At 52.7% G+C, this 17420-nt stretch overlaps 1 protein-coding gene across 6 annotated transcripts in view; it reads right to left on the bottom strand.

The window, feature by feature from the left end:
• The window catches only part of DEXI (Dexi homolog), a 44462-nt gene extending 29475 nt beyond the window's left edge, over positions 1 to 14987 (bottom strand). For 2 of the 6 annotated variants that reach the window (XR_008616766.1, XR_008616765.1), the window contains exons 1-2: positions 14542 to 14691; positions 2220 to 2774 (exon numbers count right to left, since the gene is read on the bottom strand). Coding sequence is in view for 3 of the 6 variants with exons in the window: in XM_024123678.2 (XP_023979446.1) it covers positions 14688 to 14975 (288 nt within the window). In the remaining 3 variants the exon portion in view is untranslated. Of the gene's footprint in view, positions 1 to 76; positions 92 to 2130; positions 2775 to 14541 lie in introns of those variants that run through there. The other 4 variants (XM_028486167.2, XM_055083264.1, XR_008616767.1 and 1 more) reach the window with 3 other exon arrangements.
• Positions 14988 to 17420: the final 2433 nt, after the last annotated feature.

Raw genomic sequence — 17420 nt, 5'->3', positions numbered from 1 at the left:
AGCCACAGGAAGACAGCCTCCTTCTGATCCAGGCATCTACTGCACCCTTCAGCCAGGCGGGGTGGGCACAACTGTCCCCACTGCTTTTGGTCTGTTCAGAGGTGATAAAATGAGGTCAGAGGCTATAATTATTCACAGTAATGACTTTAAATGATAGCTACTACTTATTAAATGAGTTGATACATGTAAAGTGCTTATCACAGCACAAGGGACACAGTAAGTACTCAATAAATATTAGCAAGTATTATTACTTTGTGCCAAAGTGCTCACTGTGCTGAGTCCCCCCCCCCCACCCCTTATCAAGAGGGACCACAGTGTACGGTCAAGCATCTCAGACTCTAGAGCTAGACTGCTTGGGCTCAGTGTCCAGCTCACCACTCACTTGTGCAAATTACTTCTCTGTGCCTCAGTCGCCTCATGTGTAAAACGGGCATAATCACAGTACCTTCTTCATGGGGTTACGTGGAGATTCAATGAGCAAATATGCTGAGAACAAGAGCCTGGCATCCAGTTCCCTACGTGTGGGCTGTCATTATTACACACATCCGTGTGTTTCATTCTCACCTCTGCCTGGAATGTTTTCCCAGCTCTTCACATGGCCTGCAGGACTCAGTTTAAAGGACAGTTCCTCAGGACGGTAGTAAACGCAGACACCCCTCCCCCGGCCTATCCCGTCACTAGTTTATCTTTTTCATACTTATTTGTTGTGTTGTCTGCTCTTGTCCTAGGATGTGAGCTCCAAGAGGGCAGGGAACCTGTCTGTTTGTTCACTGCTGTGCAGAGGCACCCTCCACCCAGCAAGGTGCCTGCACATAGTAAGGGCTCAATAAATGTTTGTGGAATGAACGCATAATCCTCACCACAACTTTGCTTTCTTTATTTGCTGTATTCATGCCACAAATATATAGTGACACCGCGGTGTACTCAATAAAATGCTCAAGGTCCCTGCTCTGTTAAATCTTGCATTTTAGTAAATTAAAAAAAAACTCCCTGGGCAGGGCTGTCGGGTGTGGTTGGGCAGTCTGTGCACTGCACAAGGTGCCTGGACAAGGGAGCAAATGGGGGCTGCAATCCAGTCTGGGCTCTGCTTGCCAAGCTGTGAGTCCTGGGGTGGAGCAGCGTCTGCCCAGAGGGGCACCTTTGTCATGAACACAAACTCATCTTATGAGGTGGGTAAATGACTGTTCCCATTTCATAGATGTGACTTGCCTAAGGTCACACTCCTATAAAAGAGGGAGTCAAGATACAAACTCCACTTCTGACTTCTCTGGAGGGTCACTCGGCAGGCATAGGCACCGGGTGCTGGAATTGCTCCCCATTTGCTGGGTGGGAGAAGTGATGCCCAGAGGAATCAAGGCAGCTGACGTCTGGAGTCACACTGTCCATTGACAGCATGATTCCACGTTCAGTGGACGTCAAGGCCATGCACCTTTTAAACCCTTGCCTTTCCCCTCAGGCCTCTCTCCCAAAGAAATGTCTCCCTTCTGCCGCTCCCCTTTTTCTTGAATGTCTTCCGTTCACATTTCTTAGCAACCCTTCTTAGAATCACATGAAGACAGGTGGTATGTAACTGCCTTCTCTTGAGCTCTGCCGGACCTTTCCTCTCCCACACCTTAGTCTCCTCACCTGTAGAATGGAGCTGACCACCCATTCCTTGTTCAACACAGAATGTACGTGAAGGTACTTTGAAAAGCATCAGCTGTTCTGCAAACGGGGAGAATTACTGCACGTGGACCCAACTTCAGTCGTTCGTTTGCTCCTTCCCTCACCTGCCCACTCCCCTCATCTTTAGGGGAGATCTACCGTGTGCCCAGCACGGGGGATCCCCACCTCCAACTGCTCTGGGATTCAGGCCTGATTTTCAGCTTGGCCACCAGGCCTTTCCCACCACAGCCAAGGTGGGCCCTGGCTTGTCAGCCTCGTGGAAGCCGGAAGGGGGCCGGGATGGGACTCCGACACCAACGCATCTTGGACAGACTCTCCAAACCCCACTGGATCTCCAACTGGGGAGGCCCTGACCCTTCTGCCCTTTGTCAGCCATGAGGTTCTGCGTAAGGACTCCCTTCCGGAATCTCAAAGGAAAAGAACAAAACAAACACCCGCCAACCCCCGCAGGGCCCCAGGGGTTGGAGTTGCATACATTTTTTTAATTGAAAGAAGTTAGCCTCCTAAGTATTGCTTTTACAGGTTTATCGAAGTCAAGTATTTATACCACTCACATTTTCGAAAAATATTTCTGGCTGGAGGAGCGCTGTGCTGTCCCCATTGCAATGTATCAGTTCTGGCAACTTGATGGAGAGCAAACAATTTGAAATGAATGAGTCGAAACCCCACCCTCGGCCCCCCACATGTTCTTCTTTTCCTCTGAGTCACTCTCTGAAACTCGCGGCATCTAAGCCCGGCCTCGGGCCAAACCCCGTTGGGCTCAGAGCTTCACCGGCATCAAACAGAGCTGGGAGTCGCTTTTGTGTGTGAAGTGTCCGCTCCGAAGGTTAAGTGGGAGAAGCAGATGCAGTCGGGGGTGAAGAGCAGGGAGGCAGACTCTGGCTGGGTTCCTGTAAACATCCATTGCAACGGTGAAAGCTCGGAAGCCAAGGCAAGGCCGTTTGCGCGACGCTGCAGGCGGGCAAGGTCTCCGGGCACCCCTGCCTTACCCTTTGGGCAGGGGCACGTGCCTTCTGGACCTCGGCACCCAGTCTCAATCTCTCTGTCCCACCTTCCTGGGTCTGGACGGGCACCTCTCCGTTGGCACAGGGCTTTCGAGGGGAGCAGGCCTAACAAGAGGGACAAAGGGGCGTTACCAGCACAGAAGAGCACCGCCCCACCACCCAACGGGAGGCTCGAATTTCGGGAACCACCAGAAACCTCAGGCTGGGGTGTTGTCCTATAATATTTTATTAAAGATTTTTTATGAGTGTGTCCGATTTCTAAGGACCCTAGGCTGGAGAAGCGGTGCAATTTCACCTGGGAGAGGAAGGACTGTCACTATCTTGGGAGATAAGCCCCAGGAGGGGGATCCTGGAACCCGAGGAAGGAGGGCAGCCTGCTCCAGGGTCACCCAGGGTCTGCTGGCTTAGTTGAGCTCTAGGGCAGCTCAGTCAGCTCTGGGGAGTGGGCAGGGCTTGGCGGCAGCTCCCACCTTGCCCGGAAAATGCTTCGCAGTCTACAGGAAGGCTGTGGCCACAGCCAAGCTATTCAGCAGCCCCACTTGGCTCATTCTCCCAGGACACGGCATCATCCCCAGTGCCTGGCTCCCCGCAGGTCCTCACTTACTGTCCCTTTCTCTCTCTAGGTCCAGCCGGGTGCTAATATGTTTGCATATTAGCAAACATATTCCCACACCCACCCTCCCTACAGACCTGACAAGTCCTGCCCCAGTTCTGAGCCTCACCTCTGCCAGCTCAGACTACTTCTGCAAATGTCATCGAGCATCAGATAAAACTTATGCATTAAACACAACATGTATTATTGTTCATCAGGCGCTGCTGATATTTGGGGCAGGACAATTCTCTGATGAGGCGGGGGCGGGGGGGGGACCCTGTTCTGGGCACTGCAGGAGGTTTAGCAGCAACTCTGGTCGCTGACTGCTAAGTGCCAGTAGCATTCCCAGTCCCTGTGACAACTAAAAATATCCCCTCACCCCATGTCCAGGGGCCAACCCAACAGGGCAGAACTGCTTCCACTGAGAACCACGAATCTCCCCATTTCATAGGCTAAGAAACAGAGGTTCAGAGAAGCCAAGTGACCTGTCTAAAGCTGCATAACAGTGACAAGCAGGGCTGGCGGTGGACTAGTGACAGCGATGCAAACAATCACAGTCAGGGCAGCTACCACTTCCTGAGCTTTCACTGTGTGCCACAAGCCCTAGGCAGAGCATGGGTGCCTCACCCCATTTCCTCCACTCGCCCTCCCGAGGCTGACTGACCTGGCAGCTTCCACCTGCAGGGACACCTCTGCTTGCCTGAAGCCTCTCCACCTCTAGAGCCTGCTTAAGCCCCAGGCTGCAAGTGCAGGCAGGGCTCCCCACAGCTGCCTTCCAACCAGTGATGGCCAGAAAGCTGGTGGATCAATACCCCAGCTCTCTCACCCAGCAGCTGGGATGACTCTGAGGCATATTCTCCATCTACACTGGTTCCCAGAGCTCCCGAGCAGGACTGAGCCCAGGGCTGCGGTGGTAACCTGCTAGATGACACATCCCTTCCCTGTCTCACTGCCTCCCTCCCCACCAGTAGTTCCTGGGATCACCTCCCAAGTAAACAATTTGCACTTGAATCCTCGTCCCAGGGTCTGCTCCCTGGAGAGCATGCCTGAGATGGAGCATTACAAAGGCCATTTCAGTTCAACCCTCCTAACACCCCAGGAGTTAGGTACTATAATGATTCCATTTTACAGATGAAGACACTAAGGTTCAGAGAGGGTAAGAAACTTGTCTAAGGATGCTCAGCTCTCCAGGGCCTTGTCCTACTGGAGATCTTAAACACTACATAATCTCTTACCTCCTGTGTGCCATGTCCTGAGCTGAGCGCTGGGGACCCTGAGATGAGTGCAGCCTCTGCCTTTGACACACAATCTGGTGAGCAATTTTAGCCCAAGTTAACACACTGACGCCGGGAAGAAGCACAGGAGATGGATGGAGCCCAGAGTCTGGGGAAGGCTGTGCACGAAGGACACGCCAGGTAGAGGGAGGGCTGGTGACCAGGTCCTGGAACCTGCTGTAGTTTGGTTTGGGGTGGAGAGTAAGGGGTTAAAGGCTGGCCATGGGGGAGACATGGCTGGAGAGGTGAGCAAGGGCCAAATCGGCCAAGTTTCTTGTGTTCTCTGCCAGATTCATCTCCTAGGGTCAGCGAGGAACATGCCCTTCCACTGCTCAGAGATCTTCCTTGGCTCCCACTGATGACACATGCAAGTCCTCTCATCCTTGGGCCCCATCCGGTCTCCCCACTGGACCTGGTAGGCGGGAAGGGAAGCTGGGGCTAAACCAGAGCATCGGAGAGCTCGGCCCTCCAAAAAGGTGTTCGTGGGTTCCCCTCCTGTCCTGCCAGGAGCCCACCTTTGGCTGACCTCCCTCCTCCAAGGAGACTCTGGGGTTCCCTGTTGGGGTCAGCAGTGGTGCTGCCGAGAGCCCTGGCATCCAGGAAACTGGAGCAGAACTGTTCATTCCGATACAGCATTACCAGGGCTCACTGCGCACTCTGCAAGGCAGGGGATGGTACTTGAGCCCATCTCAGACTTGGGCGGAAGGGCTGTTAGAGAACATGGGACCACCCCTTGGAACAGGGACTCACTCCCCTCCCAATGCTCGTGATAGCAAACAGCACTGAGTCCCAGGCAAGCATCAGTCTGGCTGGTGCGACTCTGTCACATGTGCTAACCTCCGATCAGAACAGGTGCAGAGCCTTGCAGGTGCCGGCTCCAGCTGGAATTCACTAACGCCCTCTTGTTCTCATTGTTTATCTGTAGGGTCACCTTCTATTTATGGCGAATGATGCCAGTTTTCCATTTCTGATAGTAATACTATAAAGTTCCTCTTTTTCCACATCATTAATTTCACTTTAAAAAAAGCCTCCGGTTTAAAGACAATAACTGCATAAATAACAGTTCAGGCAACGAGCAGATAGAGCAAAAATTGTTGATGGTGTCATATGAGGTTTGGGAGACCCTGATCTGAGCTGGTCACTTCACAGAGAATGAAGGGGCTCAGAGAGGGCGGTGACCTGCCCTGAGCCACACAGCACACTGAGGAGACAGATGTGGCCCCAGGCCTCTGTATCTGTGGCTGGAGGATGTCCTGGGTCCTCTCCTCTGTGCCACACACCATGGCTGTTAAAGGTCAATCCCTTTGTTCCTTTGACTTACAGGTCTGGTCTCATAGCAAACCAACTGACATTTATCAAGCACTTGTGCTTACCTTGTACTATCTGCTTTAACTCATGGCTTAGCTCATTTATTCCTCAAAACAACCCTAGGAGGCAGGGCCAAGGAGGACCATCATCCCTGAATTTCAGATGGGGCTCAGAGAGGTTACGCTTGTGACTGAGCAATGTCACACAGCTCATAAATGGCAGAGCCAGGGTTTGAACCTCTGTGGTCTGACGCAACGTCTATCGGTTCCTCTCAGCATCTAGGTCATCTCTTTCCTTGGGCATCAGAAGCCCCGGGCTGAGAAGCATCCTGAGGCTGCAGCTTAAGAGTCCAGGCAGTGGGTTCTCCAACCTCCTAACATCCTTAGAGCATGACTCACCAGCTATTGGCTTTGGCTGTTTTTTCTTTCTTTCTGAAACTGTAACCTTTCATTCCAGGCCACTCCCCAGAGCTGGACAGAAGGAGTGGCTGGCTGACTGGTTTGTCATCAGAATGACAGTTGGGCACTTGATCCATTTTAAGAAGCAATGTCTCAGCTGGATACCTCTGTGGAGATGCTGCCTAGTTTGATTTGGCTTAAGGGAGAAAATGACCTTGTGTCTTAAAGGTGCTGGTGGGATGATGCTCTGGACCTGTTGGAAGAGGATTCTTTTTGCAGTTGGGCCGTCCCACTGTCCTGCTCCTATGGGGTAGCCAGGGCAAGGTCTGGAATTGGCCCATCTCGAGTCATGCTGGCTCTGCCCCTTCCTAGCTGTATGACCTCAGGCAAGTCACCTAATCTCTCTGGAGCTGTGTCCCCATCTGAAACAATGCCTACCTCAGCTGGCTGTTTGTTACGAGGATTATATGAAATTGTGTTGGTGGAGTGCCTGCAATACCCAGTACACACGGCCCCTCCCCTCCGTGTCCCCACCTGTTCCCAGCTAGAAAACACACAGGGCGGGGGCAGGGGGTCTCCTCAGTGCAGGGGGCCTTCTGAAAGGGGCAGCCCTTTCCTCCTCCAAAGACCTTGACTGCTGGACGCCCATTGCTATTCCTCTTTCTCTACGTACCAACTAGCCAATTAAAGGGGCTAAAGACAGATGTCGCCCAGATATCATTTGCCCACTGTCTCCATCGCCGTCTCAGCGCCGGGCCACGCAACAGGAAGGCCTCTGCCTTGTCCGGTTGACGAGCGCGTGGCCTGAAGGAGCGGGAAAGGAGATGCTACCTGTCTGCCTGGGTCCAGGTTCCTGGTGGAAGCCAGTGTCCTGGCCAGTTTCTCCAGAGTTTCCGGATTATATGTCAGCTGTTGATGTTCCTCAGCCGTGGGTTCTGTGAAGATTCTGGGTCCAGTACGTGTCTCCAGCTGGCCTGCGCCCCAGACTCAGTGAGGCCTTCTGAAGGGCAGCATCTGCTCAACACCTTCCTGAGTCCTGTCACAGCCAAGAACCACCTGGACTCCTATTTATTTAGTATTTTAAGTCAAGGAACTTTTTTCCTCCAACTCCAAAATCTTAAAAGGAATCTTTATGTCACTATCATGAATAGAAAACAGTATCATTTATCATAAACGGAAAGCAACACTAAAAACAAATGATGAAAATGAAACCATTAACTCTAGCCAGATACCCCTGGCCTGCAACAAAGGGAGCCTGGGCCTGGTTTCTCTGCTCAAAAGGGAAAGGTAGCAAGTGCCCAAGAGGGGGCAGGACACCGACAGGTGGGTCGCATTAGGCTTTGGTGTATTCACTGCCTCCCGGGGATGCCTGTGACCTGAGGACACCTGAGGACCTCACTCAGGGAAGCACTGGGAACGTGGCCAGGAGGCCCCGCTTGTCCACCTCACAGCCTGGTATCTAGGGCAAGTCCCTCAACCTCCCCTGGCCTCAGTTTTCCGGCCTAATGGAGCTAATGAGCGCTGTGCCGCCTGCTTCATGGGATGACGCTCAGGGGAAGCTAAGTCCCCTGTCAGGAAGGATTCCCAGGAATGGAGCCTGCCCCTTTGGGGGTGACTGAGACTGGAACCTGCTCCCAGCCACCCCCAGGCTTGGGGCGGGGTCTGACAGCTATGAGGGCACCAGCATCACCTGGGCCCCCAGGCACCAGTTATCACGGCCCTCGGGCTCCTTCGAAGGCTGCCCACACAGACACACCCTCCTTGGTAACTAGCCCTCACACAGAGGAAGGGGGCCTGAGAAAGGGGAAGCCTTCCCGGGCCGAGCCCCCTCTGGGTGTGACACGCCACCAACACTGATGGCATCATTAAGAACCGACTACGCGACCATAAGCATCTCATCTGATGTGCACGAGCCCTTCAGCAGGTACTAACTACTATCTTCCCCATTTTACAGAGAAGGAAACTGAGGCTTGGGGAGGTGAAGTCACTCGTCCAAGGTGTTGGTGGAGCTGGGATTTAAACCCAAGTCTGTCTGACTTCCAAGCCTCGAAGCACCAGTCTTAGGGGGTACGTGGAGATGGCCTGAGATAACACTGAGACACACCCAGTGAGCTGGTGATTGGCTTTTCGGTTCTTAGCCAATCTTTATGATTACTTGGACAAGAAAGTTTCACTTTGGTGCCGGAGTTTATCATGTGACAGTTGCTAACCTGACTTTTTAACAAAGAACCAGCAGCCCTGTGCCTTTAGCTGGCTTCAGTATTTGGCCAGAAGTTAATGACTTGGGCACTTAGTATTTTTATCCATGCCAAGTGATGCTGGTTTTCTCTTTTCAGTGACATAAACATTCTTTTAAAAATAAATTCACACACAAAAAGTAGATTTTTAAAAAAGGAAGCACTAAAACGAGCGTACTTAAACTATAAAGGGAAGAACAGTAACTTTGCAGTGGAGAGAGCTGGCAGACAAGACCTTAGCCAAGTGGTCAGCATTAACATCACCAGTAATGAGGCTGACAGACATCACGTGTCCCCCAGTACGATACACTCAGAAGGACACACACTCACTTCTTTGTGGTATTCCTGCCAAAAATGCACCATCTGAATCTAATCTCAAGAGTAAACATCAGACAAACCCAAACAGAGAAAAGCTACAAAATACCAGACTTGTACTCTTGGACTTCCCTGGCAGTCCAGTGGTTAAGACTCTGTGCTTCCACTGCAGAGAGCACAGGTTCGATCCCTGGTCGGGGAACTAAGATCCCACATGCCACGCAGCGCGCCCAAAACATAAACAAAAAAAAATTTAAAAACACCAGACTTGTACTCTTCAAAAATGTCAATGTCATGAAAGATACACACAGACTGAGGGACTGTTCAGACTGAAGACGGCACAAGAGACGTGACAAGTGATACAAAGCATTATCTGGGGTTGGATCCTGGACCTCAACTCCCCCTCCCCACCCCTTTTTATTGTGAAAGGACACTTTTGGGACAATTGATGCAATCTGAATAGTCATAGCTTAGATTGGTCATACGATTGTATCAATGTTACATTTGCTGATTTTGACGGTTGTATTGTGATTACATAAGTGAATGTCCTTGTTCTAAGGAAATACACACTGAAATATTTAGGAGAAAAGGAATATAATGTCTGCAATCCATTTTCAAAAATGGTTCAGAAAAATATATATACATGTACGCACAGAGTGAGCATTTTGCATACATGACCAAACGTGGCAAATGTGAATTGATGCAATTGGTGCATTTTTTGTGAAGTGTATAAGGGAATTCTTTGCAACTTTTGTGTAATTATGAAATTATCTCAAAATAAAGTTTTTAAAAAAAACCTCAGAAAAAGGAGTGAGAGGGCTTCCCTGGTGGCGCAGTGGTTGAGAGTCCGCCTGCCGATGCAGGGGACACGGGTTCGTGCCCCGGTCCGGGAAGATCCCACAGGCCGTGGAGCAGCTGGGCCCGTGAGCCATGGCTGCTGAGCCTGCGCGTCCGGAGCCTGTGCTCCGCAACGGGAGAGGCCACAACAGTGAGAGGCCTGCGTACCGCAAAAAAAAAAAAAAAAAAAAAAAAAGAGTGAGAGTACATATGAGGCAGGCCTGGCAGAGCCAGGTGAGTGGTGTTCCAAGGATGGAGGTTGGGAGTCCCTCTCTGAAGGCCCCCTGCACCCTCCCTCAGCACTGGGTCAGAAGCCTCAGCTGTCTTACTCACTTTGTACCCCTGGCCCCTCACTGTCCCTTTCTGAGCCTCAGTTCCTTTATTCGAGAGATGGGGATGAGGATGCCTGTCCCTTTTATTGTGATCTTAGTTTCCCAAATGCGAACTATGCTTTCAGGAGTCCTGGGGAGGACAACAGCAGATAAACCAGGAATACAAATGGTCAAGTTGATAGGAGCCCTTAATTTCTTCGTTCAATAAAACAGATGCAAGGGCTGTGAGGGTTTGCCTTGGATGAAATCTCCAGTTTGCATAACTCAGGCACAAGGGAGCAGGAGCCCTGGCATCTCAGTTGTCTTGAGACACAGACTGGGGTCTCCTCCTGTCCAAAGAAGCAACCAACACACTTCCAAGGCAGCCTCACGTCAGGACAGAGGTGGAGAGTCAGCTGGGCCTGGGGGTGCACACGCCTCCCCTCGTTACCACCGTCTCTCACCTGGACGACAGCAACAGCCTCCCACCTGGCTCCCCTGACCCCACCCCCGCCGGAGCTCCACTGTCCCCAAGGGAGGTTTGGGTTTCTGAGCAGGGAAGCCATATGCCGAACCTGGGTGTTCGGCTGATGGCACAGGCCACAGATTGGCACCAAGGGGCCAGGGCAGGCAGATCAGGAAGGAGCAGCTGTAGCGCCCAGTCGGGACAATGACGCCAGGGAAACCCTGTAATAAGTAGACTAGTCTGGTTGCCCTTAGCTCCAAATCTGGCCTCCACCAGGCGACGCTGACTGTGGCAGCAACGCTTTCCAGTCTCTCCATTTCCAGCACAGAGAGGCTCCTCTCCCAAAGCCCTCCCTCCGTGGCAAGAGAGGGCTCGCAGGCAACAGCTGCTTTCATCAGGAACCAGAACAAATCAACCCAGCTGAACTGCCTCCACACTGGAACCACTGGGAAGTGAGGACTCTCCCCAGTTCCTGGGCCAGCCCCAGCGGTCCTTTCTCCCGAGAAGGTGGGAGCTCCTAACCCCCACTCCCTGCTCCTGGACAACGATGAACACTCTAGGAAGACCACAGAGCCGCAGCTTTCCTGGGCTCCAGGCCTGGTGGCCTTTAGAGACCACAGGGCAGTGGGAAAGGTCTCTTGAGCGTCCCAGGCCAGCAAGGCAGAGTGGGAAGTCTGTCCTGGTCCTCCAGACCGGGACCCACCCAGCACTCAGGCAGCTAGTCCTCTTTTGCTCATTGTGGCATATAAATATTCATGCATGAGTGTACGTGCAGGTTTATACATTCACAAGGGACTGAGTATACACACTTTCCGTTATGTCTGACTGTTAACAATAATAGTGGTTAATTTTAATATATCACTTACATACACGGGACGGTCTAAGAGCTTTACATCTATCTCATTCAATCCTTAGAACGAGGTAGATTTTCATTATCCCCGCTTTATAGAAGAGGAATCTGACACATGGGGAGATACGTAGCATGCCCAAAGTCACAACAAGGATTGGGATTTGAACCTAGGTCATCTGAATCTAGGGACTTTGTTCCTGATCATGACCCTAATACTGCCTCCTTAAATAGGTGCTCAACAAAGGTTTGAGGAACTGAATTATGTGGAAAAAAGAGAAAAGAGAAAGAGAGGGAGTGAAATGAGTGCAGCTTTCATCTTGAGATCACCCCAGTCCCCAGTGCCTGGCGCGCCCACGCCCTTAGTCAGTGTTTCCTGGATCGGCCTGTGTGTAACATCAGATTGTGTCTATGTGAGAAAGAGTGAGAAGGAGCAAGATTTGACTACCAGTGTTCCTCTGCTTATGCAAAGGGGCTGGGAGAGGAGGTGCAGTCAGATCATCTTTAATCTTTCCCACAGGCTTTTCCTGCTGCTAGCCATCCCTCCCCCACCCGAATCTGGTGGCTTGGATCTGGGACTGAGCAAGGAAATGCTGTGCGTGGTTCCCACTATTTCTCCAGGGACGAGTATTTCCCACAGCCCCAGGCCTCCCCACCTGCCAGAGCCAGGCCCTGTCACTTTGCGAGCTTTGCAAGGTTGTCCCTGAGACACACTTCCTGGTGTCTCTGCTCAAACAGCGTTTGCTGCAAAGTATGCCAAAGCATTTGGGCTTCAGTTTTTGTTTCAGAGTATGCCAATGTTTTCATTTGGAAGGGGAAGTGTTTCTGTTGATGTGGTGAAGAGATAAAATAAGACATTCTTCACCAAGTTACACTGACTGAAAGTCAAGAGCTTGGCTTGGGGGAGGGATTCATCTTAGAATCCCCAAGTCCTGGCAGAAGAGCAGGGCTAACATTTGTTGAATGACCCAATGAGTGAATATGCAAAGGGCCTAGAACCAGGTGTGGTATATGATCAATACGCAGTACAGGTTCTGAACAGAACCCATAGGTTCTACCTCCAAAAGGTGTTCTTGGTCTCTGTGTGTGTCTCCACCTTCACTAACTTTGCCTCATCCAAAGCCTGCATCACCTCTGGCCTGAGCAACTAACCAGCTCCTAACTGGCTTCCCTATTTCCGCACTTGCCCCTACGGCTCATCTTGCCCACAACCGCCCGTCCTCTTTGCAAAATGTGTACTGGAATTGTGTCATCCCCTGCCTAAAACCTTCTGATGGCTTCCCATCGCTCGTGGCCGGGCCTCCCAGGTCCTACATGATCTGGCCTTGCCCACCCCACTGACTTCTGCTGGGGCTGCTCTCCTGTCACACTGGCCTCCTTTCAGTTGCTGGAAGACCCAACTCTCTCCCCTGCCCCTCCCCCTCCACGTACTTGGCACTAGCGGGTCCCTCTGCCTGGATAGCTTTTCTCCACATCTTTACATGTGGCTCCTTCCATCAATTTAGGGCTCAGCTCACAGCTGTCATTTCCTCATAGAGGCCTTCTCTGAAGCCCCTGTCTGAAGCAGCCCATCTCTAGTCTTCTGTTTCACTTACCCAGGCATTTATTGAGCACCTACTAGATGCCAGGAGCTGTTCTAAGTGCCGAGGAAATAGTAATGAACACAATAGAGGATGCCATGCCTTCTTACACGCCTTCAGAGCTCTCAAAAAATCTCACTGCCTTGTTTGGGAACCTGTTTATCTTTCTCACAAAGTGCCAGGAGGGCTGGCGCTGAGTCTGTCTTGTTCACTGTGTTCACCCACCAAGCACATTAGGTACTCAGTAAATATCTGTTTAATAAAAGAACAAATTGATGGATGGCAGGCAGGCAGGCAGGCAGGCCAACTGGTTAGGTAGGCAGAGCAGCTGACACATGCTCCACCTGGCACTTGGCCCTGGCTAAGGTCTCCCTGAGCTCAAATGAAGCTTTCTTCAAAGAAATCTCACTGTCAGCCCCTCAGGTTGACACTGCTAGTGGGTCCTGCCCACCTTGCATCACCCTCTGACTATGGTCATCTTGGCTAAGATAGGCAAGAAGAGGGGGGTAAACGTAGCATGCTTGGGGTGAGTGACATTAGTGTCCATTTTCCAAAAGGAGCCCTTGTGACTTCCCTGGTGGTCCAGTAGTTAAGACTCCATGCTTCCACAGCAGGGGGCACGGGTTCAATCCCTGGTCAGGGAGCTAAGATCCCACATCCCACATGCCGAGCGGCCAAAAAAGAAAAGGTAAAAGGAGCCCTTGCCCACCACCTCAGTATCCCCCGGCCACTGCCACTCAGGACCTGTGCCTAGCACCGTCCAGCTGAGGGGCTGAGCCGAGGAATTCCTTCCTGTCCCATGAACCCTCACCAGGCCCTCTCTCCTCTAGTCCAGCTGCCTCTCTTCCTTGCTGTGACTTCGGCCAAATCTTCCTCCTTTCTGGATCTTCATTTCCCTCCCAGAAACACACAAGGTGGGGCTGGATACAGCTTCCTGGTGGCAGCTCAGAGGCAGGACTTTTAACAGCTCAGTGCAATGATCCTGTGGTCCCTTCCGCTGGCCCAAGAGTCCCTTGAGTTTGCCTTGCAAACACTGCAGGCAAAGCCACCCAAGCACCAACCCCCCCGCTGGCCTGGTATGTGAAAGCAGCCTGCGAAACTGGCAGCCCCTGAAGATTGGAGCTGCGGCACCCTGAAATCTGACTCCAAAACGGCAGCCAAGCCAAGGCCAAAGGAAGTACAGGGTTCTCTGCTGAAGGAGGTTTCTCCTCTCACAGCATCAGCCTGGAGCCCTTGCTCTCAGTCCCCACCCAGTCCCCAAGGGGCCACAGAACAAAGGTGATCAGTGCCTGGCTTCCTACCTCTTTTAACACTGCGAGTTTTTATCCTTCCAGGACTACTGAGAATCCCCCAAAAGCCAAGGTCACCATCAAGACAGGTTAAGGATGGGGGGAGGAGTTGACAGGCCTGTCTCAAATGGATCTGGGTGCAAAGGCTTTGACAGTTGGTACTACAGCTAACCAAGAAGCGACTTAGGTCCTGCCTTCCTTCCCTTCTTCAACAGCTGTCACCTTCGCTAAGGGGAAGCTTTCCTGCCCTAACTAAGGTCCTAAGCAGAGTCCAGCCATTCCTGGCATCCAAACAGACCTGGAAGAGGTGGATGCAGAAATCAGAAGCCTGGGGGAGGGGTGTGTGTCCGGCTTGGGATGCCCCCCTCTTCCTCGCCAGCGCCCCAACCCGCCCTCATCCTGCGCAGAGGGCACTTACAGGCCTCTGAGGCTGAAGAGGGTCTCGTCCTGGGGGTCCCATCCCTGGCCAGACGGTGCCCTCAAACAGCAGCGGCGGCATGATTCGTGCGCCGGTCCGGGCCGAGGGTTGCGGGTCGTGGGGAGAGCGGGGGACAGCAGCCAGGCCTACTCCAAGTAACCATCGAAGACGTCGAGCTCCGAGTCGGCATCGTAGAGGCCCGAGCCGGGGTCGGAGAGCACGCCGAGGTCCACGAGCGCCTGGTCCATGTCCTCGGGCAGGAATACGAGGCCCACGTTGAGGACGATGTACTCCATGAGGAAGGCGTAGTATAGGATCAGCACATTGACGAAGAACAGGCCCACGTAGAACATAGAGGGCAGCAGGGGCGGCGGCACGGAGGGGACCAAGGGGCCCAGCGCGTCCAGGTGGGCCGCGACCCGGGCGCCGGGCATGCAGGGGGCGGCGAGGGCGGCGGCGGCCCGGCGATCCCAGCGAGCTCAGCCGCTGCGGCGCCCGGGCGGCCGGCGAGAGGGCAGCTCAGCCATCCAGGGCCGCCCGGGGGCTGGCCGAGGCAGCGCTGGGCCCCGGCGGTGCCCCCCAGGGGATGTGCGTCGGCCCCTGCGGAGGCGCCCCGGCCCCCGAAACGTGCCAGGAGGGTCACCCCACCCCCAGAGGTGCCCACACGGCACTGTCGATCCGCCCAGCGGTCAGGCGGGCCCCCCTAAAGTGGCCGGCAGCGGCCCGTCTCCTCCGATGCTCCCTGCTCCCGCTCACGGGCCCTCGCAGCGCCTGCGGAGACCCCACCGCAGCTCAGCGTCAAGGGCCAGTCCCGGCGACGGTCTCTTCAGCCGCGCCCGGCCGTTTCCCGAGCCCCCTGCGAACCCCCGAAGGCCCAGCACCCATTGCTGCGACCGCCGCGTCGCCCTCCTGGTAGCGTTCCGAGCACCGCCTCCGGAGCAGCCCCGCGCTCATTGGCCCACCGCCCCCTGCCCTCGCTCATTGGCTCGCCCAACGTCCGAGCTCACTGGCCCGAGCCGTCCGGGGGCGGGTACCGCCTCGCTCCGCCCCTACAGCCGCTGGCTTCTGAGTTGCTTTACTAGTTCCGGATTCAGGGCCGATCTCGAATCCAATTCGCTCTGCGAATCCGCGACAGAGTAGGGGGAGGGGAAAGAGTCAGAACACAATTCAAACCTAGACGTATCCTAAGGCTACAAAAGCTGAAGGTAACCGCGAGCTTCATCAGCACTCGGCTGGACTTGAGTACTGGCGTCACGCCTTTTTGGGACTCAGTTTACCTGCTGAAAAAGGGGGCAGTGGGGGCAGGGGCGGTGGATCTTACCTTGAAAATTTTGGCCTTTCCTAAAGTGGCAATTTTCCACGGTTCGGAAGATCAATCAGTGCCCCCTTCATCTCTCCAAATTCTGGCTGCTGGAAGGTCTGCCCCCTCGTCTGGGCGGGCCGGGGGTTTTGGTAGATGGAAATCTGCCTAATAGGGTTCCGTGACACCTGAGTAAAGAAACTCCCGGCAGGTCAGACCTGCAGCACTAGGGTTGCTTCTTGTTTTTACTTTGTAAAACACGTTTTAAAACAATAATAGTGCACGTGGTTAAACATTCAGACAACCAAGAAGTACACAGAAAAGTGAGTCTCTTCCACTCGCTGATTCCCCTCCTCAGGGGTAACCCCTGTACGTCCTTCAGGAGACTGATTTTGCCCAAGGTGGCTCCCAAAGCAGTCCACAGACCTTTAAATCTCAGGCCACGCTGAGCTGGGTGCTCTACAGGCATTGCTTAATTGGAGCCAGATGGGGAAGTGTATGTTACTCATTTTTGCAGATGAGGAAACTGAGGCCCAGAGAAACAGGAGGACCCTGGAAGCTGCTGGGCCTGTGTGTGTTTGGAGGCCAGAACCTGCCCTTTTTTCTCCATGACTGTCTCTTGCCCCTTTAGGTGAATTACACAGCAAACCATTAACCCTCCAACTGCTGAAGGTGAAACAAATCTTCATTCATTCATTTATTCACTCTGATAATATTTGTTGAACACTTATTATATGCCAAACCTTGTGCTAGGCACTGGGGAGAATATTGACCCTTAGCCCAATTCTGTCCTGGGCACAGTTAATGGGACACAGTAGACCTTAGATAACTGTGAGGTGTAGAAATGAATGAATGGTGAACAGGGCAGTATCGCCTCCATGGAGCTTCCCACTCCTGATCCAGGAGAGAAATTTAGATACATCTTCTTGGCTGGTGTAGGAAGCTGGGTGTTTCCTTATTTTTATAAGTGTGGTTGTTTTGGAAATGGAATGGATTTTCGGCGAAGATCAGAGAAATCCTCTGAAAGCACAGGACATTCAGTTTTGGTACATTGTTGCTTGAAGGCCTTTCAATATTTTTTAATTGAAGTAGAAAAAGAAAAAGGCTGTGAGGACAAACCAGGACGTTACCGGTTTTGTGAAGTTTCTCGTTTGTTGGGGCATAAAAATAAGGGTGCCTGGGTTTGAACCTTGGGTCTACCGCTTATTAACTGTATGACCTTGGGCAAGTCAATCCCTCTGTGATTCAGTTTCCTCTTGGGTAAAATGGGGATAATAGCAGTACCCACCTCACAGGGATGTTGTGAGAATTAAATAACAATGTAAAGCGCTTAGGGCAGTGGCACGCGGCATACGCCAAGCAGCAGCTATTCTTATTCTTATCATAAAGGTAATAATTGTTAATATTGTGGTAACTTTTATTCCCCAATCTTCACGGATTCATTTCTCAGGGCTCCGCCCATAGGTTTCCCGTTCCCGCCTATCCCTAAGATACGGCGGACTGTCCTCCTCTCGCTCCGCCTCTTTTCCAAGGCCGCTGGCCTGAAGTTGCGTGATGCACGCCGGGCCTTGTAGTTTCT

Source organism: Physeter macrocephalus, unplaced genomic scaffold (assembly GCF_002837175.3).
Source record: "Physeter macrocephalus isolate SW-GA unplaced genomic scaffold, ASM283717v5 random_621, whole genome shotgun sequence".
Classification (NCBI taxonomy): Eukaryota; Metazoa; Chordata; class Mammalia; order Artiodactyla; family Physeteridae; genus Physeter; species Physeter macrocephalus.
Note: the sequence above shows the minus strand (reverse complement) of the source record. Positions and strands in the feature narration are given on the sequence as shown.